This window comes from Ixodes scapularis, unplaced genomic scaffold (genome assembly GCF_016920785.2).
Source record: "Ixodes scapularis isolate PalLabHiFi unplaced genomic scaffold, ASM1692078v2 PGA_scaffold2__306_contigs__length_199485367, whole genome shotgun sequence".
NCBI classification, from domain to species: domain Eukaryota; kingdom Metazoa; phylum Arthropoda; class Arachnida; order Ixodida; family Ixodidae; genus Ixodes; species Ixodes scapularis.
Genome location: NW_024609857.1, coordinates 89140607 through 89168126, shown reverse-complemented (window position 1 = coordinate 89168126; position 27520 = coordinate 89140607). Strand labels below are relative to the sequence as shown.

General features: G+C 47.5%; 2 protein-coding genes across 2 annotated transcripts; one reads left to right on the top strand and one right to left on the bottom strand.

The window, feature by feature from the left end:
- Positions 1–226: 226 nt before the first annotated feature.
- LOC120836881 lies at positions 227–7404 on the top strand. The gene is made up of 3 exons (XM_040205978.3): positions 227–310; positions 373–588; positions 7063–7404. Exons 2-3 carry the CDS (start codon positions 398–400, stop codon positions 7214–7216), a joined length of 345 nt encoding a protein of 114 aa, XP_040061912.1. The 5' UTR covers positions 227–310; positions 373–397; the 3' UTR covers positions 7217–7404.
- A 4750-nt stretch (positions 7405–12154) lies between these two features.
- Positions 12155–14266, bottom strand: LOC120836859. Its single transcript, XM_042291276.1, has 7 exons — positions 14087–14266; positions 13864–13974; positions 13529–13777; positions 13300–13471; positions 12966–13114; positions 12664–12885; positions 12155–12214 (listed from the first exon to the last, which is right to left on the bottom strand). Exons 1-6 carry the CDS (start codon positions 14148–14150, stop codon positions 12704–12706), a joined length of 927 nt encoding a protein of 308 aa, XP_042147210.1. The 5' UTR covers positions 14151–14266; the 3' UTR covers positions 12155–12214; positions 12664–12703.
- Between the last annotated feature and the right edge of the window lie 13254 nt (positions 14267–27520).

The following is a 27520-nucleotide window of genomic DNA, read 5'->3' as shown; positions in this document are numbered from 1 at the left end:
CGCGGACCGTCGTCAAGGGGCCCGGACCAAAGTTGCCCGGACTTTGTGCTCAGCATTCGTCGTTCGTCGCATCGCACGGTCGCGCTATGGACCTTTCGGACCTAACGTCTCTAGAGCTCGAAATCCTGGAACGGACAGCTGACATGGGTGCCATATCCTATGATTCGACCCCGATGCGCGACGTCGACGAACGCAGCGCTGCGGGCACCGACTGTGGCAACGACGAACGGCCGCGCCGCGGTGAAGCGAGTACGCAAGAGCTGGAAGACGCACCCGACGATGGAACCGGGCGGCTTGGGAACACGGACTGGTACGTGGTGCGCTCCATTATACCCCGCTTTATTGGGTAATTGATGCGTGTTTTCTGCGAAGGTGTCTATGTGGTTCCTGCGCGCCGATGGAGACCGTCGTCGAGTGCGTCTGCTGCCGCGAATACCCGGCCGTCGCACGGAAGCAGCAGGGCCGGCAGGGCTGCGTAACGGGCCACCCGGACTTCGAGGCCCTGTGCCTCAACCCTGAGGTGTTGAGGTTGGCCTACCTCAACATGCGGCACTACGGGCAGCAAGGGATGGGCGCAAGTGCCAGCGAGTGAGTACGATGTCATGCTTTGCGCGTGAGCAAACTCACCATGTCTCGGTGAGGACCGTGCCCTCGGCAACTACGTTCACTGTCCGATTCACAGCGTACATACGTACTTGTAATAACTTGTTGTTAGGCTAGATGAACGTTTAGCACCATCCTGGGAAGCGGTCGATGAATTGTTTGTGTTGCCGATAGTGAAATTAATCATAACCCCCACTGTCCAGGCGCAATATAGCGCTCCAGGGAGGCTTTCAAGAGACTAAATGAGAAGCAGCCTGCCTAGTTACCACCCAGTCATTTGTTCAATACAGAAACACGAACACTTCCAACTGCTGTCCGACTATAAACTACACAATTCTTATATGTTCTAAACGAACTGTTCTGACGAGACCGGCCTCTTCGAGTGTTACACTTCTTCCCGTTAGGCCAGATCATGGAGAGCTATTTTTCCTTGCATTTGCGGTTATCAGTTTAGATATGTCATTTTCTTGCTCTGTTTAGATGCAATGTTATGCAACAATAGCACTATGAAATATACGACAGTCACATGGCCTCGTCTCTTGTCGAGACGGCCTCGCCTCGTCGAGAGCAATAGAAGGCGACACCTTGGATGTACATATGCTTTGGCGTTGTCCCCATGCCCAATGCTCCCTTACCTCCCTCTTTTTCACCCTTCTCGACCCTCTGACTAGGCAGGCTGGCTGGCTCGCCCCCCCCCCCCCCCAACTTCAACTCGTTGATACACTACTGCTCCTACTGGTACAGCATGTCCGTGCTGTACCGGGTGAGCACTGGTGGCCCCAATCAAGCACCGGACTATGGTGTAACTAATAAAGGTTCCCTCTCTCTCTCTTTCTCTGTCTCTCAAGAGAGCAGTGGATATCCCACACGTTTGGCTTTGGCGCAAACGACAAAGATAACGCAGTCCGTGTCAGAAACCCAAGTCTGGCTCGCAGCTTGCTCAAATGGTGTCTCTGAACAGAGCCGAATTAGCGCCTGAAGCCCCTCTACAAGCTCGCAGAGAGCAGGTGGCCGCAAAGGCTTGAAAGTCCTACTTTGTCAACGAGAGGCGAAGATTAACTGACTCCCGAGATTGTATTCGTCTCATGCAGTTTCCTTGCTTTTCTGTCTTAGCATAACTCAGCAAAGGGTGAAAGCTACTGCCCTTGTGGGCCAGTCTGAGCGACGCAGCTAAGCACGTGCCAAGATTCTACAGGAGTACACTAAGACATTACGTTGTCACATGCATTGTTCTTACACGCCCCGATTGGCTTGCTGATGCCGTAGCTTTTGCATTTTCCCAAGTTCGGAAAAACGAAGAATTACTGTTTCCAGATTCTTTCCTGCTAGCTTCATGGACTGGACCAGCACTATACTACAGAACAACACTTTCGAAGCAACAAATAAATAAGCACGAAGTTATGATATTGACGCAGTAATTCGCAACCGTGTTGGGGAAGGATGCTCCAGTCACTTTGTTTCTCAGAGCTAAGAGTTCAGAAAACTGCACACCTACTTTATCTTGCATGCATCAATGCCTTGTTGCTATCTTAAAAATGAGCTTAGCTATGCCAGCTAAGTTGATGCTGGGCAATCTTTTTGAGAAGAAACAAACACCAACTGCTTCAAGTGCACTGTCAACGTCGACAGTACAGTTGGCACCTTCAGCTCAGACATCCTCGTCCTTTTACCTGGTCTGGTCTCTGCGTGTGACCTTCAAGCCCATCAAAACAGGGGCCGATATCAAAATGACGAAAATCAAAATGTAAAGGCCAAACATTGAAACGTCGAAAAATAAAATGCCGAACAGCAAAACGCCGAAAGGTGAGAATGCGTACATATCTGATCGCCATATTTGGTACGGTATTGGCAGATGCTAGCTGCACCAGTGTGTTGGAATCATGGAAGTGTCTTCCGCCAAATTAGGAGCATGAAAAATGTGCAAGCTGCGCTCGAAGACGACATCGAGGCAGAAATCAGATTAGAACCTCGCCATCTACCACACAAGAAGCAAAGCATGCGAGGAGAGAGCCTGACAGCCGCTTTGGGCAACTGGGACAAGCTCAACATCCTTAGCTTTCTTTGGGAAATACGCACAAACTATTAGATCATATTCAACAAACAAAGAATTCCTCTGGCAGAACAAATGTGTCTTCGACTTTCTCAATCTAGAACCCTGTAGGTTCGTGTTGAACATAATATTTTGGAATTGTTTGGTCTCTGGTACCGGGTGATTCGGCTAATAGAGATTTCGGCGGTTTGTTCTTTCAGCATTTTTTATTTTTGGCATTTCGATAATGCATCCTTTCAATTTTTGGGTGTCCCAAGCGAGTGCAATGTTCTCTGGTCAAAACAATCAAAAACTTGAGAACGATGACATAGGCACAGATTGCTGTTGAGTCCATGGATGCCACTACGTCTTTCCTCTAGAAGGCAAGTGGAGACTTATATTCCAACCCTATCGGCAAAAGTCATATTCTTTACTCCAGTATCCAAATTGTCAGAAGGGGCTTTAGACGGTGTTTGCATGCTTTTTGGTCAAGAAACTACACAAAAAGGCAGTCATTGAAGGCTCATTGCTCTGGTTCGTGCACCGTTGACAATGCAATGGCAATGCGAACTAGAAACCTTCCATTCGCCCAGCGATGCAAATTATCCCCCCTCCCCCCCCCCACACACACACACACCAGCAATGTAAAACACCCCCCTAAAACAAATTTCTGGCTATGCCACTGCAGGCCATGCACTCCAAAAAATAAAAAATTTCCTCCTTCCCATACTATAATTGTCAAGGCAGTGCAGCCATATGGGGGGCGTACCATACTGATTTACGATTTATTAGGTAGGTGTGTCGACCTCCTCAACGTAGTCCCCCTGGAGACGAACGCACTGGTTCTAGTAGTGTGGCAGCCTTTCCGTTCCGTTCCGGGACCACTCTTTGGGAGTGCTTCGCACCCACGCCTGGACAGCCGCTTCGAGTTCACCAGTGTCCATGAAATAGGGTCCTCATAGGTGGTTTTTTCATGGTGCTGAATGGCTGATGGTCACTGCGGGCTAGGTTGAGGGAGTACGGTGAATGTAGGGATGGGCATTGTCATGCTGCAAGAGCGTACCTGCCGCCCCTTTCCCGGGCAGCTTCTCGTGAATCGCGCAATCACCTGAGGGTAGCCACATACGGGGCGATGTTGATGGTGGTGGCCAGTTACATGCAGTCAATGAGCATAATGCCCTCCATATTCAGAAAGCCACGCGAGGATGTCTTTGCGGACATTGATGACTCGGAGGCATCTGTCCAGGTGTGGGTGAGACACACTTATAAACAGTGCAGTGATGTGATTGCTGCGCCAATTGCGCCAAACTGCACCAAGGGGCTAACTTTGCTACATCCTGCTACATTTCCCCGAAATATGGCTAATCCGTGCCAAGCCTGCGCCAAAGAAGCAATTTTGGTCGCCTTCCAAAAACGAAACGAAACTGAGAACCGTAATTGAGCATCTGTAAGCTAGGTCGCACAAGACGCCACCCGACACAAAGTACCCTGTATTAATCGTCTATTTGGTCTTGCATGATTTTTCCCGACGTCTCGCGTTTCGTGCACTCGTCGTCTCAGGAATCCCGTCTCGCGTCTTTTTTTTTTTTTTTTTAGCGGTAGACATGGGCGTGTGCGGACTCTCAGACGTTAGTGTATCGGGTGCCAAACATGCCGTCATGCTGTGAGACAAAACCACGTTTTTGCGCGGCGGGAGTTACTTTTTGAGCTGAAGCGCTCGCGCGACGTTGTGTGTTGCCGTCCCACGTCGCTGCAGATATGGCGCTTACTAAACTGAAACGCATCGACATTCCTGCTCTTGTTTAAATCATACGCTGCTATAAAAATCCCTCTCTAACTCAATGACTGCTCTGCAAAGTTTTGATTACTTAGGTTTTTCCTGGTGGGCTTTCTTTCGAGAGGGACCCCGGTACGTGAAAAATCTGCCGCAAAAGAAAGTTGGTGAAGAGAAGTGAGCTAAAGCAAAGAAGGCAATGTCTGCACGCTGAACCCGCACAGCGTGCTTGTTTGTCTCGAGTTCAGTCGTTGCACGAAGCGCTCCAAGAACTTTTTTGACCTTGATTCGCAGTGTCTTGCATCAATACGCTCAGGTTCTTTTTTTCTGTGTGTTTAGCCTGTACCTCGCCTGCCGGCCTGGCAAGCACAAGTCGCTGGACTGTTTATTGTCGTATGCTGGACAGTTACATTTTGCATACTATTTTGGGAACCATGCAGTTGGCGACGGAGCGCGGAGTGGCATGGTTTCGGTCAAACAGCCGTTGTCTCCGCCCGCGCGACGAAGCACGTGTAACTGCAAGCCTGCCGAAGTTGCCCTTACGTGCATGTGAACATCATTGCAACAAAGGCACCAGCCGGGACGCTTGCAATGCGTTCTTTTACGTTTGCTTACTTTTTTTATAAAAATCTGCCACGTCAAGAATTTTGGCGGTGCCAGAAGAGTCCATGTGCGTATGGCAGCTGCCTAATTTGTTGTGTCAAGAGCTGCACAATAGTTTGTGCTCACTTGATTGTCACAAGGGGGGACGCCACGACAACAGCCGCACTTGCATCTGCTCGTTTTCTCTGTCGTAACTTTGCCGGCATCTGACAGCATGACACTTTGGCTCCCGTAACATATTTTGTTGCCACTTTGGGACGGCTTTTGGTCCATGGGAGGTATATAGGGCAGTAAACACCCCAGTCAGAGACATGTCAAGGCGTCCTGCCCTCCAATCCTTCCTAGCTTCGATCCCTTAATCCCCAGATCTAGTTGAAAAGCCAAAATCTCAAGGTGGGGTGATAATTATTGGGTGTCTGGGTCTTGATTTACACTATTTTTGGATGCAGATGCCAGACACCCTGAAGCCGGTGGATGATCACCTCGACATGTTCCTTGTGGTGCCAGCAACACTTGCACCGCTGGTGTGGCATTCTTTGCACGCTATGCTGGGATAGTTTTTTAGGAGTGCCATGTCTGGACAGCTTATTCAGAAGCAGGCTGTCGTCGTCGAGATCCATGCTTTTTTTTTAACAGATGATGTTGCAGTGCCCACATAGGTGAGTATGACAGAAAGGATTCGAGATTGGAATAGGTCACCAAACAGTATCGCATCATTTTTCGTTAAAATATTTTTCTAACAACACTATTCATTGAAATAAACACTGAAATTCAAAGTTTCTCGTGCAAGAATGGGGAGGCCTGGGGGGGCTCATATGTATCCCCACTACTCTGATGATAGTAGTGTCACCTCTAAATCAACACAGCATAATGGAAGACATATCGCAGTCTAAAACGGGGAAAAATGTTGATATATGTGTCTTGCAGATGCGTATATGACCAAATAGCAAATGATTGCGGTGCCCTGAGCCCTAAGGTATTTAGGACCAATAAACACATGGGGGTGGTAGCAGCTGTCATGGCAAATGGGAGCTGTCAGAATGACATGTTCGGATATTGACACGGATTGTGTCGGAGAGACATGAAATCACAACTGCTGGAGCCACTCCAGTATTGCGTGAGCACTTCAGCTCGTATGTTTACACCAAAACTGTTCTTTGCGAGCTTCATAGAACACTCATGGCCAGGCTGCTATTCTCAAATCCCTAATCACCAGTACCAATGCCAAGCTTCGGCAGTGCCAGCAGCACTTTAGACAATGTTAAATTGGGACGTTCTCTGATGAGTTCACATTCCCTGGCACTTGTGTGCAGAAAACCTTTGCAGTAGGTGTGTGCGAATTTTGGTTCAAATTGAATAGTACGTTTGCCATAACCTTTGCGCTGCAAAGGGAAGCCGATGCGACCGGCTCTTTTTGCACTGTTGATGCTAGAAACGACAGTTTCACTATTTGATTCGAACCAATATTTGCACACCACTACTTCACAGGCTTACGAACTGCACTGTTTTGTCCCAAATTAAACAACATCATATGGGGAGCTTTCCCCTGTTCTGGATGAATGGCTCCCATTCCCTCTGGCCAGTGCACATAATTTTGATGTGTCCTTCCCAAAACACAGCGATGCAATATTCGTCACCAACACCAATGACAGATATTATCTACAACTATGAACTGGGACCCTGTGAACTTATTTTATGTATCATGACCACGCAACAGATATTCCTTCCTTGTTAATTCCGGTGTATAACTGGTTGTTGTGTCGATTAGAGTTGGAGGTGCGTTAGGAGAACCAAGGCCTATAGTTTTTTTTTTTTTTTTTTTTTAAACTCGAGCATTTAGAATGAATCTACAGCAGTTCACTTCAATTTGGCTTCCATGTCTAGCCCATCCGACATGGACTGCCAAATAGGGATTCTGCTATGTGATAGCTGGAGTGGACGTAACAGAAAAGCAGAGTATGATTACATGCCTAGAGAAATGAAAACAAGTGTAGAATTTGCCAACAGAGTGATAGGCTTTGCTTCTTACATCCAATCTCTGTCAATGTTCCAGGCACTACAGATTTGCAGCCTACAGGCAGTGTGCCCTGTGGCTGTGGAGCCGCTTGGGAAAGAAGAATAGGCGGCCCCTGCCATCCTGTGTGGTCAAGACAATTAGGGGCAGGTACCCTGCTGACGTGTATGCGGGCTACAGGGATGCAGAATAAATTGCGTTGACCTAGAGACCACGCAACCCCCTTCCCTTGTCTCTTCACCCTCCCTGCATGTGTGTGAAGTCGCTCGTAGCCATGAACGGAATCCTCTAAATCACGTGACCTATTATCTACGATATCACGTGACCATAACTATGATCACATGATCGTAGTCAAACCAAAGCCAGTGCACCTACGTCGCATTCAGTCACACGACGAAGCTGCCTCGGTGGCTCCGAGGCGAGAGTGCCGGCCTACGGATCCCCATGTGGCGGGTTCGAATCCCGGCCGAGGTGCCTGCAATCTGATGGAGGTTTATTGCAGAGAAGGCAGCTTGGTAATCGAGCTTTCGATTGCACGTCAAAAGATCCCCAGGTGGTCAAAATTAATCCTCGGTCCTCCGCTGGGGCGTGCCAGATGCCCGTCGTTGGTTTGGCACGTAAAACCCCCAAATTTGATTTGAGTCACACGACCGGATTGCTTCATTTTCCTCCTAGAATCCAAAGGCTGTCATCAAAACTACTAGGGCGTGAGAAGTGCTCATTTGGAACACTAACCTAAGCAGTAAAATTTGGCACCCACTAATACCATTTTAAAGTAAAGATAGAAAAAGCACCGATGTCATGTTCGCACTAACAGTGTTGTGCAGTGTACTTCTACTTTCTTCTGGATCTGTTCTTTCAAATGGGGAAACTGCATATAACCTGGAAAAATCTGACTGCATCAAGCTACAAGATGCTTCCCTACATCAGCCGTCTGAGCGTGCCGGTGCGATGAGGCGAAGAAAGGCGAATTGCGATTGCTGCAGTTTTCAGAGGGACGTCAATAGTTCCGAGGGTCTGGATGACGACGTGGCTAACATGACAAACAAATGACGTTCTGCTTGGGTGACTATACTCGGTGACAGGTCAAGAACGAAGTGGAAGCTCCTCCCACACCTTTCCACTTCAGTGCGGCGAACGACGGAGAGGAGGTCGCCTCCTCTCCAGCATTCGCTCTACTAAAGTGGAAAGAGGTGGGAGGAGCTTCCACTTCGTTCTTGACCTGTCACCGACTATAGGCATGCTGTAAATTGTTTTACTTTTTTTATTTAGAATTCATTGCCAACCTACATTTCATTACTGTACTCTCAACATGTGCTCTAGTATAGACTTTTCCAGTCCAAGCCTTCTGCGAAATCCTTTTTTTACTTGGCTGTGGAATGCTTTTTGAGCATGCACAATAGATCCCCTGCATGGAATATTCTATGCCTCCACAGCCCAGTTACCCTGGATTTTTCCTCCCGGTGATAAATAGGATCTGCTTATATATTTCAGTGAATACTACGATTGTTAGTTTATATTGTCGTTATAATTGGCAAGTATACCCTCACATCATGCAAATACTTTGAGGCAATGGCACAATTTCGGTCGGGTTTTTAGTTAGGCATAGTGCAGTATTCTAGTTACATCGACCCATGTATTGACCTCACAATGCAGAAATCATCCAGGGGATCACAAAATTAGTACTACCATCGGCATCACTTGTTTTCAAATATGAAATTATTTCCTTTTGGTCATGCAAATTTCTACACCTTCCAGGTTCTGGTACCGAGAAGTCAAGTTGTTGGAAAATTAATGCAGTTTATTTCAATCGTAAGGTTACCAAATGTGCCTTACTTATTTGCAAGCAGGTCAATAATGACAGAAGACAAATGTTGCAGACGGGGGGAAAACCGTGGTGTAGACTGGAAAATGCAGCAGTTTTTAAATTGCCATAAAAAACTTCTGTTAATATTTCCAGTGTTATATGTAGGGTTCGGAGTTTTCGGTTTAAACCGATAAAAGTACGCCGAATCCATTTTCGGAAATTCGGTTTTAACCGAAAAAGGTCAGTTTTTAGGTTCGGCATTTTTTTTATTAAAACCGATAAAAGTATGTCGAGTCAATTTTCTAAAATTCAGTTTTAACCGGAAAATGTCACTTTGACCTTCCAGTCGTACCGCAGAGCCGTGGCGAAAACGTGGACCAACAGTGTCTTTCGAAACGTGTCCGAATGTATGGGATACACGGATGCCATCACGACGTTTTGGTTTAATGTGCGCATCATCGATCAAAACTTGAAGTCCGAAATGCCCCATAACTTTGCCATGTATGAGCGCGTTTTCAAACTCGTTTTAAGGAAGACTGACTTGATGCAAGCTCTGCATGCTGTGTTGAGCTTCACAAAGTCGCACCGTCTCTCTTTTGGCGGTCACAATTGGTTGATTAACCGAGTTGGGCTCAGGCAGCGCTTCCTCTCAGCCTGCCACTGTCCAGTATTAGTGTTGAGAGGGCATTCTTGAAGCTCAGGGCCATAGCAACAGGAAAGAAAGGCTGCGGATCAACGAGGAGAACCTGGGAACGTACATCTGGGTGTACTATTATAAGATAACGTAATCCTGATGTACAGAAGGTGAAGTTCTATGTTTTTCGGGCATAGGCTTTATATCTGACTTGTTCGTGCTTCTCAGGTTTTTCCTTGTTTCTTTTAGAGCTGCACACATTTGCCAAATAAAGGGTCCATTTTTTTTTTCAATGTACCTATGCCGTTATTCTTTGAGTGATCACAAGTATCAGAGCTAGAAGGATCATCCGATCCGGTGTCCGTTGGTGTTTATTTTATATTTACCGAAAAAAGCTGATAAACTTTTGTGGGCATAAATATACGCCGAAAAACACCGAAAATTGAATTTTAAAATAAACACCGAAAAACGTACGCCGAATTTTGGAAAAATAGAAACCGAAAACGCAGAACCCTAGTTATATGCAACCACCCACTTATGTTATTGCTGCATTACCAACCTACCTCCTGGATGAAAACCCCATTTATTGGAAACACGGGCGGGCTGCCCCGCCTCGGTGCAGTCTCCACAGCATGTCCGCTCGTCAGCACATGAAAAGAAAGATGGATAAGGCATTGTGTTACAGTCTTCAGAAAAGTGTCGGTTGGGTTCCGAAAATGCTTCAATTTTCTAAAACTGCTGCGATGGGCTAAGCTTGTGAACTGGGGATGGGATCTCTGGTGCAGAACTACATGCTATTCAAAATAGCACTTGATCCGCCTTCATTGTGGTGTGCCCACAATGAATATGACAATACGGTCACCGATTTCCTCGATCTTGAAAGCTTGCACAAATTATAGCTAGGATCCTGCGTTCTTGAATTTAATTTTTTTAGCAAAATTAGAGGGTGTTTTTTTTTTTTTTTTGAACCATCAATTTGGAGCTTCCATTTATGTACGCAAAGTTCGGAGTCTTTCGGCATTTTCGATGAGGCAAATGAAAGGTAGAAAACAGCAGTTTGTGAATTTAGTAAAGCAGCATTTTCATATGAGAGCCGTATTCATCTACTGTCGTGGAGGGCCTACCTCATTTTTATTATAAGGGGCTACACGGCAACGGAAGTTGACACTGCAATAAGAGGAAAATTGCAAAAATTGTTCGAAGATTCCGGGAAATATAAAGACTGGTGGGGCTTATAACAGCTGGCAGACCGAAAAATTGAGTTTTTCAAATGAATCTGAATCAGCAAAATTTTAACGGCTAGTGTTTTTTGGAGTTTATCAGGTTTATCTGAGAACGCAGAACCCTAATTACAGCTAATGGACTGGGAAGAATTATAGCACTGGCCTGTCCTCATCTCCTAATGCCTCTACTGTTGGCACTGATGTGCCAACAATAGAGGTGCACCATGCTGGGCTTGAAAAATCCGGCTTGAGAGGGCAGGGGCCAATGCTTGCATCTCTCCATTACGCTTGATCGTGGCCCTAAAATCAAGCATTATCAATAGAGGAGATCTGCATTTCTGTGAAAAATAATTGCAGACAGATCTAATGTCCTCCTTACTGTCGGTCAGGGTGTCCTAACGGAAAACGATGATCCATTTTGCAGCTCGGCTGTTTTCTCTTGGGTCTGTCTGCTTGCATTCGCCGTACGTCCTGCAAAACAAAGCGGTTGCCTACCGTGGTAGTTTTCATTAGGACGAGGCTCCTGTGTGCTTACCACTGGCAGCATGAAAGATCCAACCAGGTCTTTGCTGCCTGCTGCTGTCCACCTCGTTGACAGACTTTCCAGCCTACAGTGAAAATTCAGACTGTTGCATAATTACACTCCTAGACATTCCAAGTTGGGCTAGATGGGCGTTCACACTGAAGTTAGTGTCGTCCTCACCGCAAGTTGAGCTGTAGCCTTGAGTCTCGCTGTTTGGTGACTTTTCTGTGACTCCGACATTGCCACCGGCTAAAGTTCCTTGCCCTCTTTTGAGATAGGCATGCCATGACCAGCTTGATTAGGCCCTAAAATGGATCATTCTCATGAGGAGAGATCTGTATTTCTGTGAAAAATGATTGCGGACAGATCTAATGTCCTCCTTACTGTCGGTCAGGGTGTCCTAACGGAAAACGATGATCCATTTTGCAGCTCGGCTGTTTTCTCTTGGGTCTGTCTGCTTGCATTCGCCATACGTCCTGCAAAACAAAGCGGTTGCCTACCATGGTAGTTTTTATTAGGACGAGGCTCCTGTGTGCTTACCACTGGCAGCATGAAAGATCCAACCAGGTCTTTGCTGCCTGCTGCTGTCCACCTCGTTGACAGACTTTCCAGCCTACAGTGAAAATTCAGACTGTTGCATAATTACACTCCTAGACATTCCAAGTTGGGCTAGATGGGCGTTCACACTGAAGTTAGTGTCGTCCTCACCGCAAGTTGAGCTGTAGCCTTGAATCTCGCTGTTTTGTGACTTTTCTGTGACTCCGACATTGCCACCGGCTAAAGTTTCTTGCCCTCTTTTGAGATAGGCATGCCATGACCAGCTTGATTAGGCCCTAAAATGGAACATTTTCATGAGGAGAGATCTGCATTTCTGTGAAAAATGATTGCAGACAGATCTAACTTCCTCCTTACTGTCGGTCAGGGTGTCCTAATGGAAAATGGTGAACCATTTTGCAGCTCGGCTGTTTTCTCTTGGGTCTGTCTGCTTGCATTCGCCGTACGTCCTGAAAAACAAAGCGGTTGCGTACCATGCAAGGCTGTATTAGGACCAGGGTGTAAGATAGACAGGTGGGGAAACGAGAGCCAAATGAGCGACCGGATTGTGTACCCCTCGGTTTTCTCTTTCTGTGTGCCATCGATGTGGAGCACCGCAAACTCTCACTCCAGGTGGGCGACCGGTGGCGACTGGCTAAACTGACGGAGATGGTTTCTCGTGGATTTTCAATAAAGACTGTCGTGCTCTCTGTTTATTTTGCGCACTCTCCCATAAAGTTCCATGCAAATCCGATTCCGATTTTTTTCCTCTCGCCGCAGCGCCATCTGTTGCAAATCGGGGGTACCCACAAGCAGACGAGTACACAATCCGGTCACGGCGCTGCGGTAGGCTTCTATGGGCCGTTTCCCCACCTGCTTATCCTGCACCCTGATTAGGACCAAGGTCCTGTGTGCTTACCTGCGGCAGCATGGAAGTCCCGACCAGAAATTTGATGCCGTTACTGGGGACTCTGGCCGAACCTGGACATTCGTGCTGCCACGAGTTCCTCTTTTGGAGGCCTTGTGTAGGCTGCAGTCATCGGTGCCGGGAAGACGACGGTGTTGGCCTTCGATGCAGCAGCCAGGGACCGCCACTGTTTGCTGCTCTTCATTGCCTCCTTGATGAGCTTTCCAACATACTCTAGAATTCAAACCTTTGCATGATAACATTCCTAGGCTCTCTGGACAAGGCATTCACACTGCAGTTAGTGTTATACTCACTGTAAGTGGGATCCGTAATCTCTGGTCGTGCTGTGTGGTGGCCCTTTCGTGCTTTTGATGTTACAACCGACCAACGTGGCTTGCCCTCTCGTGTGACGGCTTGGCAGCGGTTTGAGTTTTCGTTGAAATGGAGGATTGCAAGTCGAGTCCTGCAAGATGGTTACATTTCAGTGATGGTAAAGTGTGCCACTTACAAAGAGTGGTTATTCTGGCATCAATCCAATTCCATTATCTGATCATTAGGAAGAGACTGTCAGGTTTGTCGCATGGTAAACAATGGACTGGATGAAAGTGTCCAAACAAAGGAAATGTGATTGTAAATTGGTTGACTTACTTTGCAAGCATGCCTTCTGGGCTGAAAGCCTGGGACTTCGGGGCAAAGTCTATCAGGACGCTGTGGAACGCCTCCAAAGCATATGTCTGTCCATGTGGAGACATCTGTGCAAGGTCCTTCAGGAGCAGTTTGTTGCCAGTGATGCTCTTGAATTGGTTGTAGGCCTGCGAGTCTGAGGATGATACATGTTTTAGAAAAACCACCTTCATTTGGAAGAACAAAAACATATTGGGATCCATCCATGGTCGTGTCGGCTCTGGCATGTCACCATGGAGGCACCTTCCATAGGTTCCTTCGTGCCCCGAGTGTTTGTTGATGACATGATTGTGCATGCTGAGCCAGATGTCGATGAGCAGTTTCTCGTCGCCTCCTGCAGCCCTTGCTGACCAGTACATATGGTTTGTAGCTGTCTGGATCCAGATTTGCAGGTCTTGGCATCCAGCCCGTTTGCTTGCTGCTGTCAGCTTCTTTTTCACACCTAAAATTCAGAGTCGTGTCAGGGAAACCTGCAGCGTGATCGCTGGAAAATAAAAGCTACACGAATGGCCTGTTAGGATTGCTTACTTTTGGAGATGTGCCATATGTCAAAGAAGTGGTCAATCCCGGGTTTGTGCGTCTTCATGTGCTTTCGTGTGGCAGGGTGACGGTCAGTCACCAACGATCGGATCTTGATACCTGCACCATTAGGTCTCCGAAGATAGCAAAAGAATAAGTGATTATGCCAATTTGAACAGAGTGCCTGAAAGGCCGCCGAGTAGTGATATACACGAACTAAGCATGAACATACCTTTCTCCTTGAAGAATTGCAGCTGCTTGAGGAGGCCCTCCTTCTCCATGTTGACACTGGCCATGGCCTGTTCAGACTAAAAAAAGGTGTGAAATGAATATTTTACCAAAATAGTGCATAGCAGTGAAGTAACTGATGACATAACACAAGAGAAAGATTATGAGATTGTTGCAACTGGTTCACGTAAATCTGACTACTTGCCTCTTTTAGCTGAACCTGGACAGAGTGTAGAATCTTGTTGATTTGCTCGACATGGACTGTGTACGTCAGGTACTTGGCACAGAACCCAGGGGAGTCAAATCTCCCGTCAGCAGAGATGTCCACCTCCTTGTTCTGCAACTCGTTGAGAAGTTCTTGTTGCTCTTGCAGCCAGACCTGTTCATGCAGATAAATATTGCTTTAGAAAGGCATGGAGCATACTACAATAGTCCCATCTGTTTATGTATGCATAGTGTAGTGTTGTAGAATGAATGACTGAGTGAAAGAAAAAGGAAAGCACAATGCAGCGAGTTTGAATGTGACTTAGATTGTGCTCGGTTGTGATTTGTGTTTTTATGTTTGTGTATTTCATAAAAGAGGCAGCAGGCCGCCCGTTACCTCGAGGCTGCCCTACCCTTTTCCATTCTAACAACCACCCTCTGTCTCTTGACTCTCACGGGGAACCTGACTCACTCAACCCAATGCCAGACAGGGAACTGCCCCAGGATACTACACATAGCAGAAATAAATTGAAGTATCGTGGATTTAGTAGCCCATGGCACATATGTAACATGATGTATAAAATTTTATCTCTTAGCACTATACCATTGAAGTGGCATACTACAAGAAGATATTTATTCATTTAACCGAAGTGTGACTGGGGCTCCAGTTTTGTACCTCATTGGAAAATTGAATATATGGGAAAAAAATGCAGCTGCAGTGTCCCGGCATATTGCTCACCTTGTGGATTGCAGGTACAGCGAAGGCCTTCCGATGCTCGTAGAAGCTCGAGTCGGAGATGACCTGCACGTTCATATGGCGTAGCATCCGCAACGTAGGGGCAATCTTCACTCCAGAGAAGACCAGGTGGCTGGTCAGCAGTATGTTCCCTGCTGGTCTGCCGTTGACGATGGGCTGGCTTTTCCATGTGCGCACATGCTCCACAGGGCAGATGCTGTAGACTGTGATCAGTGTGCCGATAGTTTCGATCGTTGTTTGGCACAGTCTTGAGCACTCTTGGCACGTCTTGAAAAGCTCCCTTAGGCAGCTCTCGAACACCAGAAACTGGTGCTCTTCTTCTGGTGGTGGTGGTGGAGCTGATGCACCATGCTCGATTCTGAAATGGGATCATGTGAAGCATTCTTTACAGATTCTATGTGTTTATATGCACAACTTCCCTCTCGTAATCCTCGCTGTGAGACGGAGAGTAGGTTGCGTCAGAGTCTGGCATGTTGCTGGGAACAGGAGATGTGCATTCATATGGCACCCCACTGCTACAAGTGGAGAAGGCAGACTCGGGTGGATGCGACTGTGCAGGCACGTCTGCGACAGGGACAGGTGGCACCACTGCAGGGATGTTTGTCTCAGCAGTACAGTCCCTGAGGGTCATTTCTGCCTCGCAGGGCGCAGGCAGTCCAGTTGCCGAGGCCTGAGTCTGCAAAGGGCACTGTTTATTACACATTTCATATTTTTAAGGTTGAAGGGTGCAACTCGAGCACTCCACACAATGCCGTCACCGCGGCAAACATCCATGATGCCTTGTTTTTTAGCTGATGGCAAACATCCATGAATTGTTTTGTAGCCTTTCCATAGCTTAGAATTTCATGCACTCAACCAAAGCTCTCACTGTAATACAAATCTAAGGGATGCCTCACTCTTTATATTTGTTTTTATAACTTACATCACCATCAATATTTTCAGTCTCTAGCTCAGCAACAATAAATGTTCATGTCGCGATATGATGTCACATTACATACATATGTAAAGCTGCAGCTTGACATGTATTTACCAACCACTGAAGGAAATGCAACCAACGAGCACTTATAGCCGCAAGTGCGAAACATACAGCAACTGCCATGAGTTCTCAGTGTCCAGAAGTGCCACCAAGCAACAAAATCATGGTGTGCATTTGCTATGTGCATACAAATTTGCAAACGCGGGTTTGCACGCAATCGTGGGTGCAGGATTGTGAGAAGAAAAAAAAAAACTGAGTTTGCTCACAAGAGTAGATATAAAAGAAAACCTGCTTGTTAGTAGTCACGGACACTTGGAACTTTTCTAACCTGATACGAAAGGGTTCCTGTCTGTAAACAAGCTGGGAAAACATTTATTGACTTCGGGTGGGTCAATAGTGGAGGGGGGTGGTGATGGTGGTACCATTAGAGGCGATTTATGACTCTGTCCTCTTATCTTATTTGTTCATGTTTTCTTTTTACAAATGAGTTCGATCCTGGTGGTGCATGCTGATAGGGTTCTTCGTTTTCGGGTAAAACCCGATAATACCTCATTTTTCTCCCCCGAATAGTTCTGATGAAAATCAGGTTAAACCCGATTTCTCCCCGAAAAGCAGTGTTGAAATCACCGGACTTGATAGAAAATATGAACCATTCTGGATCTGTTTAAACGGTGTTTCCTTGGTCATCAGTTGATGGTTACAATTTCCTTCGATTTGCGTGACCTCCGCAAAGATTCACTTCAGAGCCGATCAGAAGGTAGAAACATATCCTATGCCTATATAATATATTTTGTTTACTTTTGTTCACTTTTGTTCATGTAAATAACACATTGCACATATTTGTAATTGATAAAGAAATCCCGAAAAAAAATCCGAATTTCGGAATGGTTTCTGGAAAAACCCGATTTCTTCCCGATTATCGCCCGGAAAAATAGCGCCCGATTTTTACCCCCCGATTTTTGAAAAATATAAAACCCGAAAATGAAGAACCCCATGCACCGCACCATTCGCGCGATAAGCTCTCGAACCGCTAGTCCGGAACATTAGGCACCACTGATGCCATGTGGATTCCCATGTTACACAAATGCCTCCTCAGTTCTTAGTTCAGAATATAGATACCAGAAGCAGCCGCACTGCGCAACGCAAAATGCCATGTTCGTGACACTCCCAAAAATATTTGAGCCATCGAAAAACTCACCACGACTTTTTTGCGCTTTGGGGGAGGATCGTCGGTCTCATCGGCGACGGGAAGCAGAAGCGTCGGCACAGCATCTGATCGAAGACGGGAATGACGCAGGTCGTCCTTTCGGAAAGCAGTCGGCTCGAAATGTTCGGCACAAAAACGGGGAATGAGAGGCAGGTTCTCGATGTCGTGCCCTCGCCCGGCGCAGCGTAACCACGCAGTCCTTCGTGGTTCTTTCTCCGGCAAAGAGAAGAATCGCAAGCCCTTGCGAACGTTCTTCCCAGTTTGATGGCGGCACGTCTTGACGAAACAAACGTTCGGCATTTCAGCGAAATCGCTTGCTCAAAGGATAAAAGAAACTACTGCAATACGCAGTCGCATTCCACAGATGACAAGGAAAAGTTTGACTCATTCACGTGGAAGGATCGCAAAGCTGGCTTCGGAGTCGGGATCCACGGGAAGAAGGAACACGTGTGTCGCAAACGCACGCTTGCACACGCCCCGGGAAGCAGACGACCCGACGCGCCGACGCATCACCCCCTAGCAACAAGCTTGCGGGGAGAAAACATAGTTCGCTGGCTTTGGAACGATAATTGCAAACTATGTTTCCCGCACCACAATCAGTTTACGTTTTTCTCAAACTCTAATTTACAACAAGCTTAAAAAGTATTGCAATAATAACGTTCGCAATCACCGCGAGATGCAGCATTTCCATTGGTCAAGTTTTAGCGATGGCCAGGGAATGGGCGATTGTCTTTCAAGAGAAAATAGTAACGATATATTTCTACTGCCATTTACTTAATAAACGGTTTTGTACTCTAAAACTTTGTATACATATTAACTTGCACCTACTACGCAATATAACAACATAAACAGACGATCGCAGAAAGCTCCGGAGGGCACCTTTAAGCTCCAAAACAAGCTGATGGGGAAAGATATTCTCCCAAGAAGTAAATATCTGTTCCGAATCCCGCAGGGGGCACCTGTGAAAGCAGGTGCTTGGAGGGGCATCTCCGCGGACCCCGAGCCCCGCAGGGGGCGCCTGCACCTTAGGTGCTTGGTGAGTAGCGTCACCACGGACCCCAGCCACGTGGGCCACCATACCCGCACGCAAGGGGCACCTACTTTAGTGGGTGCTTGGTGAGTGGCATCACTACGAACCCCAGCCATGTGGGTATGCCCACCCACGTCTGGCTGTGCGTGGCGTACCCGTGTCCGGGGAAAAGCGGTTCCTTGCGGTTGAGCTGAGCCCGGGGTATGTTTGGACCCTTCAGGGCCCCCCGGGCGAGGCAATACACTGCTTCGGCCCCTGCTTCTTGTAGACTGGTGTCCTGGCTTGGCCCGGCCAGGATGATTCAGTCAGTCGCCTCTTCTACCCTGTTCTTCCTCCTTTCACTTTTCCTTCCACCTCTTTCTCTTTTCTTCTACACTCTCTTCCTTTTTCATCTTCTTAGGCGGCAAGGGCCAACCTTGAGTGGAAACAGACCCTGTCCCTGCAACCACACTAGGGTATAGTGCCCGGGCAGCACTGGTAGTGTAATTGTGTCAGCCAAGCCTTTCTTGCTATGGCACATTACCTACCCCCTTGTTGGGCTCCGTGGTGGGCTGTGCACCCGGGTACTGAGTTTGCACCTCCATCTCATAAGGCTCTGCACAACAAAACCTTTTTTGATCGGCCCCCGAGGGGTCGCACCGAAGCTTCTACCTCACACAAGACAGATGCTACTCCACCTAGATTTCGGAAATTCTTGGTACTCCACTCTGAAAGTGACAAACCGCTCTCGAAAATGTCACCATTTTTTGTTGCAAAAGTCCTCGAGAGTGTGGCGAACGCGTGAGCGCGTGACGCGTGAATGCGTGAGCGAACGCATGAATGGCAGTCCTCAAGTTTCGGGTAGCATCATCCAAACGGAGACCTGTGAATTGCGACCTGAGATGGGCGGCACAAGTGCGAGTTCTCCGAGAAACAGCGCGCTCGAGACGAGTCGCAAGAGTACGAAGTCTGGGTCGGCAAAGCGAGGCCACGTCTGGCCTCCTTCCTGGGTATCGAATCACCAGAGTAGCGGGTCAAGTTCACGTCGACTGATGACGTACCCTTGAGCCGTGCAACAGGCGCAGATGCATTCGGGTTTGTGTTGAACTTCACTGGTGAAAGGCGCCACCACCGCCCCCTTCCCTCCCCCCTTTGTTCTTTGCTTTGACGCTTGTTTTTTGTATTGCATCTTTTTTTTTCTTTGCGTATAAGTCTGGTTGGGCTCCATGCGGGTTTGCAGTTTCCCGCTCATTTTATTTCTGAACGACTGACTCGCTGATTAACTGATTTAGCTAAACGTAAAAAGAAAAATGAATAAAAAAATATAAAGAATGGGACCCATTCCATTCCGGGCAAAAGGCATCTGATTCCATTCCCATTCCATTTCCTCAACGTTGCCGCCATTCCATTCCGGGGTCGCAAAAATGTGGAATGATTCCAAAAGCATTCCAACTCCGGAGTGGCAACTCCGCAACACTGGTTCATTAGATCACTTAAACCTTCTTTGTCTCCTGGATGTGATTCAATTAATCCCAAGTTTTTGAAAAGTACATACAAGTGTCTATGCTTCTATTATACTTTCCAAGATTTTTCAGCAGCCGTTCGACTACGGTTATCTTCCTGGGGAATGGAAGGTTGAAAAGGTGATTCCACTCCATAAATCAGGTAGCAAGTCTTCGCCCTTCAATTACCGACCAATCTCACTAACCAGCATTCCTTGTAAACTTCTTGAGCACATTCTGTTTTCGCATCTTGTTACATTCCTTGAATCAAACTGCTTTTTTACACCTTCACAGCATGCTTCTGCAAAACTTACTCCTGTGAAACTCAATTGGTATCATTTACGCATAAACTAAACCTCATTCTTGACCGTTCCTCATTTGCCGATTGCGTTTTTTTAGACTTCTCTAAAGCATTTGACAAGGTATGCCACAAACTTTTACTATATAAACTACACAAACTTAACCTTGATCACAAACTTCTCACATGGATTGAATGTTTTCTTAACCGTTCACAGTTTGTTTCAGCTAACAAGTCTAACTCGCAGCCAACTAGTGTTTACTCCGGTGTGCCACAGGGTTCTGTTCTTGGTCCTCTCCTTTTTCTTATCTACATAAACAATCTACCATCCTGCGTTTCTTCTAACATTCTCTTGTTTGCCGATGACTGCGTGGTTTTTCGTGAAATAACTTGTGACGACGATATAACTAATTTTCAGTCGGACCTTAATGCCATCTCTGAATTGTGCAAAGCATGGTATATGGACCTAATTGTTAATAAATGCAAATATACCGTAATATCCCGAGTAATCGCCCATCCCCGAGCCATCGCCCACCCCATTTTTTGGGCCAATATCGATTTCCGAAAAAACACCGAGTCATCGCCCACCCCTTCAAATACCCCAACGCGGACTCTGCGATCCGCGAACACTCATCCTACCCGAATGACGCGGTCGCGGACCTTACAGTTGGAGGACGTCCGTGACAAAGTAAAAGGAAGGAGGGAAAGACACTTCTTTTTGTTTACGCATTTCCTCCGTGAGCGACCCCAAAGTGGTCGTGTATCCGTGCGAAAAGAAAACGATGGAGATAACAAAATAAGAGTTTGTTAACGTAACCGCGGAGTGTTAGGTCAAAGTCTGTCTCCGCCGAAGTAAGGTCACCGCGAACCCGCTCCTTCTTCCCGCCCGTCGCGACCGCGGTTGTGCAAGATTTTAGGCAAAGCCAAAGCGTAAATAAAGCTTTGCTGGAACGTCCTACACAGACGTTTGCAGAGCGTCCCAACCGTGCCTTGATAGCCCGCCGTGCACGGACGCACGTATGTACGCACCAAACAAGTTGCGCAAGAGCTTGCAATTGACAAGGCGCCCGACTTGGCCCGACGCCAAAGTATTTGCCAACGCGACCGCCGGCTTTCCCGCTTTCCCAGCATTGCTCTTGGTCGCTTCTTTGGTCCGCTCGCTCGCTCGCTCGCTCGCTCGTTGCGCCTGGTCGATTTTTCTATTTTCTTGTAGACTTTTCTTTCTTTTTTTTTTTCACTAACTAGGAGAACATAATGGTGACATTCTTTCACGGAACAAACGTTCGCGCTATATGCAGATCGGCGGTGTTTCTAGCGCGTATGCAAGCAGCGGACTTCGCTATAGTAAAATATTCTTTCGTGAGCATTTTTTCTATAAAACAATGAAACTAAATCGAGTTTTGAGTTTGATGTATCTCTTGTGCATCAGGGCTAGATACGCAGAGAAAAATAGGCGGTTTTTTCCGCTTTTTTTCAAGTGTTTGTGCTCACCCACCGAGACATGGCCCACCCCACTTTTTTAACGAATTTCAGGCGGTAGGGGGTGGGCGATGACTCGGGATATTACGGTACGCGCGTATCTAGAAAAGCAAAAAGTTTTCCCACCTACTTTCTAAGTTACCGTCCCCTTGATGCCGTCACTTCTTACAAATACCTTGGTATTCACATTACAGCCGATCTCACCTGGAACGCTCACATCTCGTATGTTACTAACAACGCTAACAGAATGCTTGGGTACATCCGACGCAACTTTTCAAAAGCCCGTTTGTCCTTAAAACTTTTGTTATGTAAAACACTAATCCGTTCAAAACTTAAATATGCTTCATCTGTGTGGGATCCTTATCAAGAAAACTTAATAGGTTCACTTGAAATGGTTCAAAATAATTCAGTTTATTTTATCCTATCTAACTATAGCAGAACTGCCACCATAAGCTCAATGAAATCTAGCCTCAACCTACCAACTAGCATCTCGGCGTAAATTATTTCGACTATGTCTATTTCACAAGCTCTTTCATCACCCATATCTGCGCCACGATTTTATTTTGCCTCCCCCGTATATCTTATCCAGGATGGATCATGCTTTTAAGGTTGGAATTCCACTCTGCAAAACTAACGTTTTTTTTTCATTCCTTTTTCCCACGCACATCAGATGAGTGGAATCGCCTTCCCGCACCTACGGCAGCCATTGAAGACCACAATCTTTTCAAGAACGCTTTAGCTATCATTGTATGATTAGGAGCCTCATATTTGTCTTTATTAATAACTGCACAATGTTGTACTATCTTATGAAATGTAATCCACTCCCCTCTATAATGCCTCAGGCCTTGAGGGTAAATAAATAAATAAATAAATAAATAAACTCTAGCGTGCGACGTGAGGTGCGATCGTCGGCGCAGTGAATGCGACGAAGTTAGAGTGGCCAACGTTGAACCACTACGTCAGAGGCATGACTACGTCATTCTCACGTTTTGCTTGTTTTAACTTCTCGGAGCGAAATTGAACGATGACGGCATGAGTTTCTCCTCCCGGTGTTGGCTCAACGCGTCCCCCTGATCACCGTAATGCGGATGCGCTAGTTTGCGCTGCCCTGCGCGCTTATTAATCTGTTTTTCCGCTCCCCCTTTCCTTGTTCGTTTTCTCCCCTTCCCCCATCTCCCCCAAGCCATCACCGTCCACGCCATGCGAAGCGACCCGCCCACGTCGCGTGTCCTGTACCTTGCTTCCACGGACGTCACAAGACCACGTGGTTCGACGTGACGTGGCCATGACTCTGACGACACGAGACTAATGTTGCCTGACGCAACCGAAGTTTCGGTTTCGGTATCAGCTGATGTTTAAATTAAGATTACACAAATAATATTCCACATTTCATGAATCTGAAGTCGTAGAGCTGTTTAGCAGTGCTTTGTGAAATGGAATCACATGTAAGCCTCAATTTTTTGGAATTGAGCGGAGTTGCCCTTTAACAGTCTCTTTTCTACTGAGTGGGGGAAGGCTTCGCCCCTACGTGAAGTTCGCAGAGGACCTGCGAAAGCGCTTCTCCCGATAACCTTCGGGAGCCCCGAGAAAATCTTGACGTCGCCCGAGTACAGCAGGCAGAACAGTACAACCAGGGGCGACGGGACTTGCTGTTCGAGGTGGGAGATTTGGTACTCCGGCGTACTCACCCACTGAGTGACGCCGCTCGAGGCTTTGCAGCCTCCCTCACCAACAGGTGAAAAGGTCCGTTTCACGTGCATGAAAAGTGCTCACCGCTCATTTACAAACTAGTTCACTGTGCGTCTAGTGAGGAAACCGGACCTGTTCATGTCACCGACCTTAAACAATTTTTTCAAGCAGAAGACTAATATTCCTCGCAGGACCGGAACGACACTGACGGCAGTCCCGTTCTGGAAACCCCCTTGTCTCCACCAAGGCGGCGGTATAACCTGTGACGTCTGTGACACCAAAGAGAGGAACCTTTTTTTTTTATGTGTCTCCTTGGCTTTGCCTCTCTCGCATTTTGGGGGTAGTTTTCTACTTCCACGGATCCGCCCCCTTCTCAAGAGAGGGGGGAGAAGATTGTGTACCCACCTGAGATCCGTTATTTCAAACTTTTTGGAAGGGGTGCGAAGATAACGTCAAGCTCAACCCACAACTGAGCCCCATGTCGTCTGCTTCCTTGTTTTCTACGAAGCTGGATCATGGACAACACCGTCACCACATCCGCCACACGGCGGCCGGTCTCATGGTGGACCGCGGCCACCCTCTACAGGACGGAGCGGCAGCTTGCTCGGATCAAGGAGGACCACATGGGGAGCAGCCACCTGCTGGAGACGGTCCAGAGCAACAAGGTATCCGCCAGCCGAGCCCTGATCAAGAGCAAGGAGCTCAAGCGACAAGCTGGAGCTGACCGAGCCGCTGCAGAAAGAGCAGCATGTGTCCAAGGAGCGGGAGAGAGAGCGGACACCGAACGCGTAGTACGCGTCAACCAACTTGGCGAACGTGACCTCCAACGGGCCATCGCGCTCATTCAGCAGGCGCCGGTCGGACTTGCAATGCCAGTCCGCCCAGCAGCGTCGTCCACCCAGACGCCCATGACGTCTCGGTCATAGACATGCCGGACGAAGCTTGACGGGGGGGGGGGGGGGGGAAGTGTGGGGCACCCTGGCGGCTCCACAGCCCAGTTGCCCGACTGCGAGGCAAAGGTGCCGAACTTTTCCCGTTTGACGTCACGCCAGCCACGCGCACATCGCGTGCGTCGCCTTGATAAGGCGCATCAGAGGCGGCGCACAGGGAGTCGCTGCCTGAACTCAGGTGCCGCTGGCAACCGTGTTAATCGTCTTGTCCATGTCCAATTAAATGTAGTTTCTTGTTGAAACTGTTGGCTCTGTGTTATTCCTCCGGGTCGGGTATGCAGCAAGGCAGACCGACCACAAGGTGTGGCTGCCAAGTGAACGTGGTTTGACACCAATGATCTTGAAGGTAAACGGGACGGTGAAATCTTTCATACAGACCATATACTCTCTTCAGGAAACTAACAAACCGAACGCCAGCAGCATTATACTCGGATTATACCTTCTGTGGTATTTTTGATGAGGAGTGTGTTTGCACAACTTGATTCAATGCTTAGAACATGAGCTCCCATAAATTCACCACAGAAAGTTGACCCCGAGTATACTTCGTTCTCTGTGGGGCATTTCATATTGCAGGACACCTCTCACCTATAGGAACACCAACAGTACTACCAAACTTTCATACCATAAAATCCAGCAAAAGCTACTTTGACACGACGTAGGTTGAAAGTCGGGACCTTTAACCCTTCTCTCTGACCGACATATAGGCGAACACATGACTTCGACGTCATGCCTCTACGGTGGCGCTGTTGTCGCCACGGCGCCTGCGCAGAAGCTTCAACAAACACAAATCTAGTTTCTATGCTCGCGCAGTGCCCACACCTGGTGTGGGTAAACACAGGCTTGTTTGTAAACAGCGTGTCGGTCTATGGTAGTGTGCGGCACCACAGTCATCTCTAAAAGCCGCATAGTCTGCAAGGTATACTCACTTAATAAAACAACCAGAAACAGTAATGAAAAAATTTAGTGGATACAAATGTAAGCCACTTGTAGCAATATTGAGATTTCATTCGGATTTGGGGCACACTTGCCTCAACAGCAACACGTCTGAGCTCACACTTGTAGCCTCTGCTTCACTTACATTCATTGTGATGTAATTATGTTCCAAAACCAGGGGTAGTCATAATGAAACAAGTTTTCTCTGGCTTAACACAACGCAAAAAATAACAATACAGATGTTTACCCACCTATCCGGGTGGCATAATCAGTATGCACTCGTCCCGATGGCGGAGAGAGCCAAAACCAATCCACTTTAATCAAGTAGATTGGTTTTGGCTCTCCCCGCCACCGAGGCCAGTGTATACTGATGATGCCACCCGGATAAGTGGCCCCCGCAGGGGGCACCTGTGGAAGCAGGTGCTTGGAAAGCGGCGTCTCCACGGACCCCGAGCCGTGCGGGTTCGCCCGCCCACGTCTGGCTGCGCGTGGCTTTCCCGTGTCCAGGGAAAAGGGCATCCTGGTGGTTGAGCTGAGCCCGGGGTATGTTTGGACCCTTCGGGGCCCCCCGGGCGAGGCAATACACTGCTTCGGCCCCTGCTTCTTGTAGACTGGTGTCCTGGCTTGGCCCGGCCAGGATGATTCAGTCAGTCGCCTCTTCTACCCTGTTCTTCCTCCTTTCACTTTTCCTTCCACCTCTTTCTCTTTTCTTCTACACTCTCTTCCTTTTTCATCTTCTTAGGCGGCAAGGGCCAACCTTGAGTGGAAACAGACCCTGTCCCTGCAACCACACTAGGGTATAGTGCCCGGGCAGCACTGGTAGTGTAATTGTGTCAGCCAAGCCTTTCTTGCTATGGCACATTACCTACCCCCTTGTTGGGCTCCGTGGTGGGCTGTGCACCCGGGTACTGAGTTTGCACCTCCATCTCATAAGGCTCTGCACAACAAAACCTTTTTTGATCGGCCCCCGAGGGGTCGCACCGAAGCTTCTACCTCACACAAGACAGATGCTACTCCACCTAGATTTCGGAAATTCTTGGTACTCCACTCTGAAAGTGACAAACCGCTCTCGAAAATGTCACCATTTTTTGTTGCAAAAGTCCTCGAGAGTGTGGCGAACGCGTGAGCGCGTGACGCGTGAATGCGTGAGCGAACGCATGAATGGCAGTCCTCAAGTTTCGGGTAGCATCATCCAAACGGAGACCTGTGAATTGCGACCTGAGATGGGCGGCACAAGTGCGAGTTCTCCGAGAAACAGCGCGCTCGAGACGAGTCGCAAGAGTACGAAGTCTGGGTCGGCAAAGCGAGGCCACGTCTGGCCTCCTTCCTGGGTATCGAATCACCAGAGTAGCGGGTCAAGTTCACGTCGACTGATGACGTACCCTTGAGCCGTGCAACAGGCGCAGATGCATTCGGGTTTGTGTTGAACTTCACTGGTGAAAGGCGCCACCACCGCCCCCTTCCCTCCCCCCTTTGTTCTTTGCTTTGACGCTTGTTTTTTGTATTGCATCTTTTTTTTTCTTTGCGTATAAGTCTGGTTGGGCTCCATGCGGGTTTGCAGTTTCCCGCTCATTTTATTTCTGAACGACTGACTCGCTGATTAACTGATTTAGCTAAACGTAAAAAGAAAAATGAATAAAAAAATATAAAGAATGGGACCCATTCCATTCCGGGCAAAAGGCATCTGATTCCATTCCCATTCCATTTCCTCAACGTTGCCGCCATTCCATTCCGGGGTCGCAAAAATGTGGAATGATTCCAAAAGCATTCCAACTCCGGAGTGGCAACTCCGCAACACTGGTTCATTAGATCACTTAAACCTTCTTTGTCTCCTGGATGTGATTCAATTAATCCCAAGTTTTTGAAAAGTACATACAAGTGTCTATGCTTCTATTATACTTTCCAAGATTTTTCAGCAGCCGTTCGACTACGGTTATCTTCCTGGGGAATGGAAGGTTGAAAAGGTGATTCCACTCCATAAATCAGGTAGCAAGTCTTCGCCCTTCAATTACCGACCAATCTCACTAACCAGCATTCCTTGTAAACTTCTTGAGCACATTCTGTTTTCGCATCTTGTTACATTCCTTGAATCAAACTGCTTTTTTACACCTTCACAGCATGCTTCTGCAAAACTTACTCCTGTGAAACTCAATTGGTATCATTTACGCATAAACTAAACCTCATTCTTGACCGTTCCTCATTTGCCGATTGCGTTTTTTTAGACTTCTCTAAAGCATTTGACAAGGTATGCCACAAACTTTTACTATATAAACTACACAAACTTAACCTTGATCACAAACTTCTCACATGGATTGAATGTTTTCTTAACCGTTCACAGTTTGTTTCAGCTAACAAGTCTAACTCGCAGCCAACTAGTGTTTACTCCGGTGTGCCACAGGGTTCTGTTCTTGGTCCTCTCCTTTTTCTTATCTAC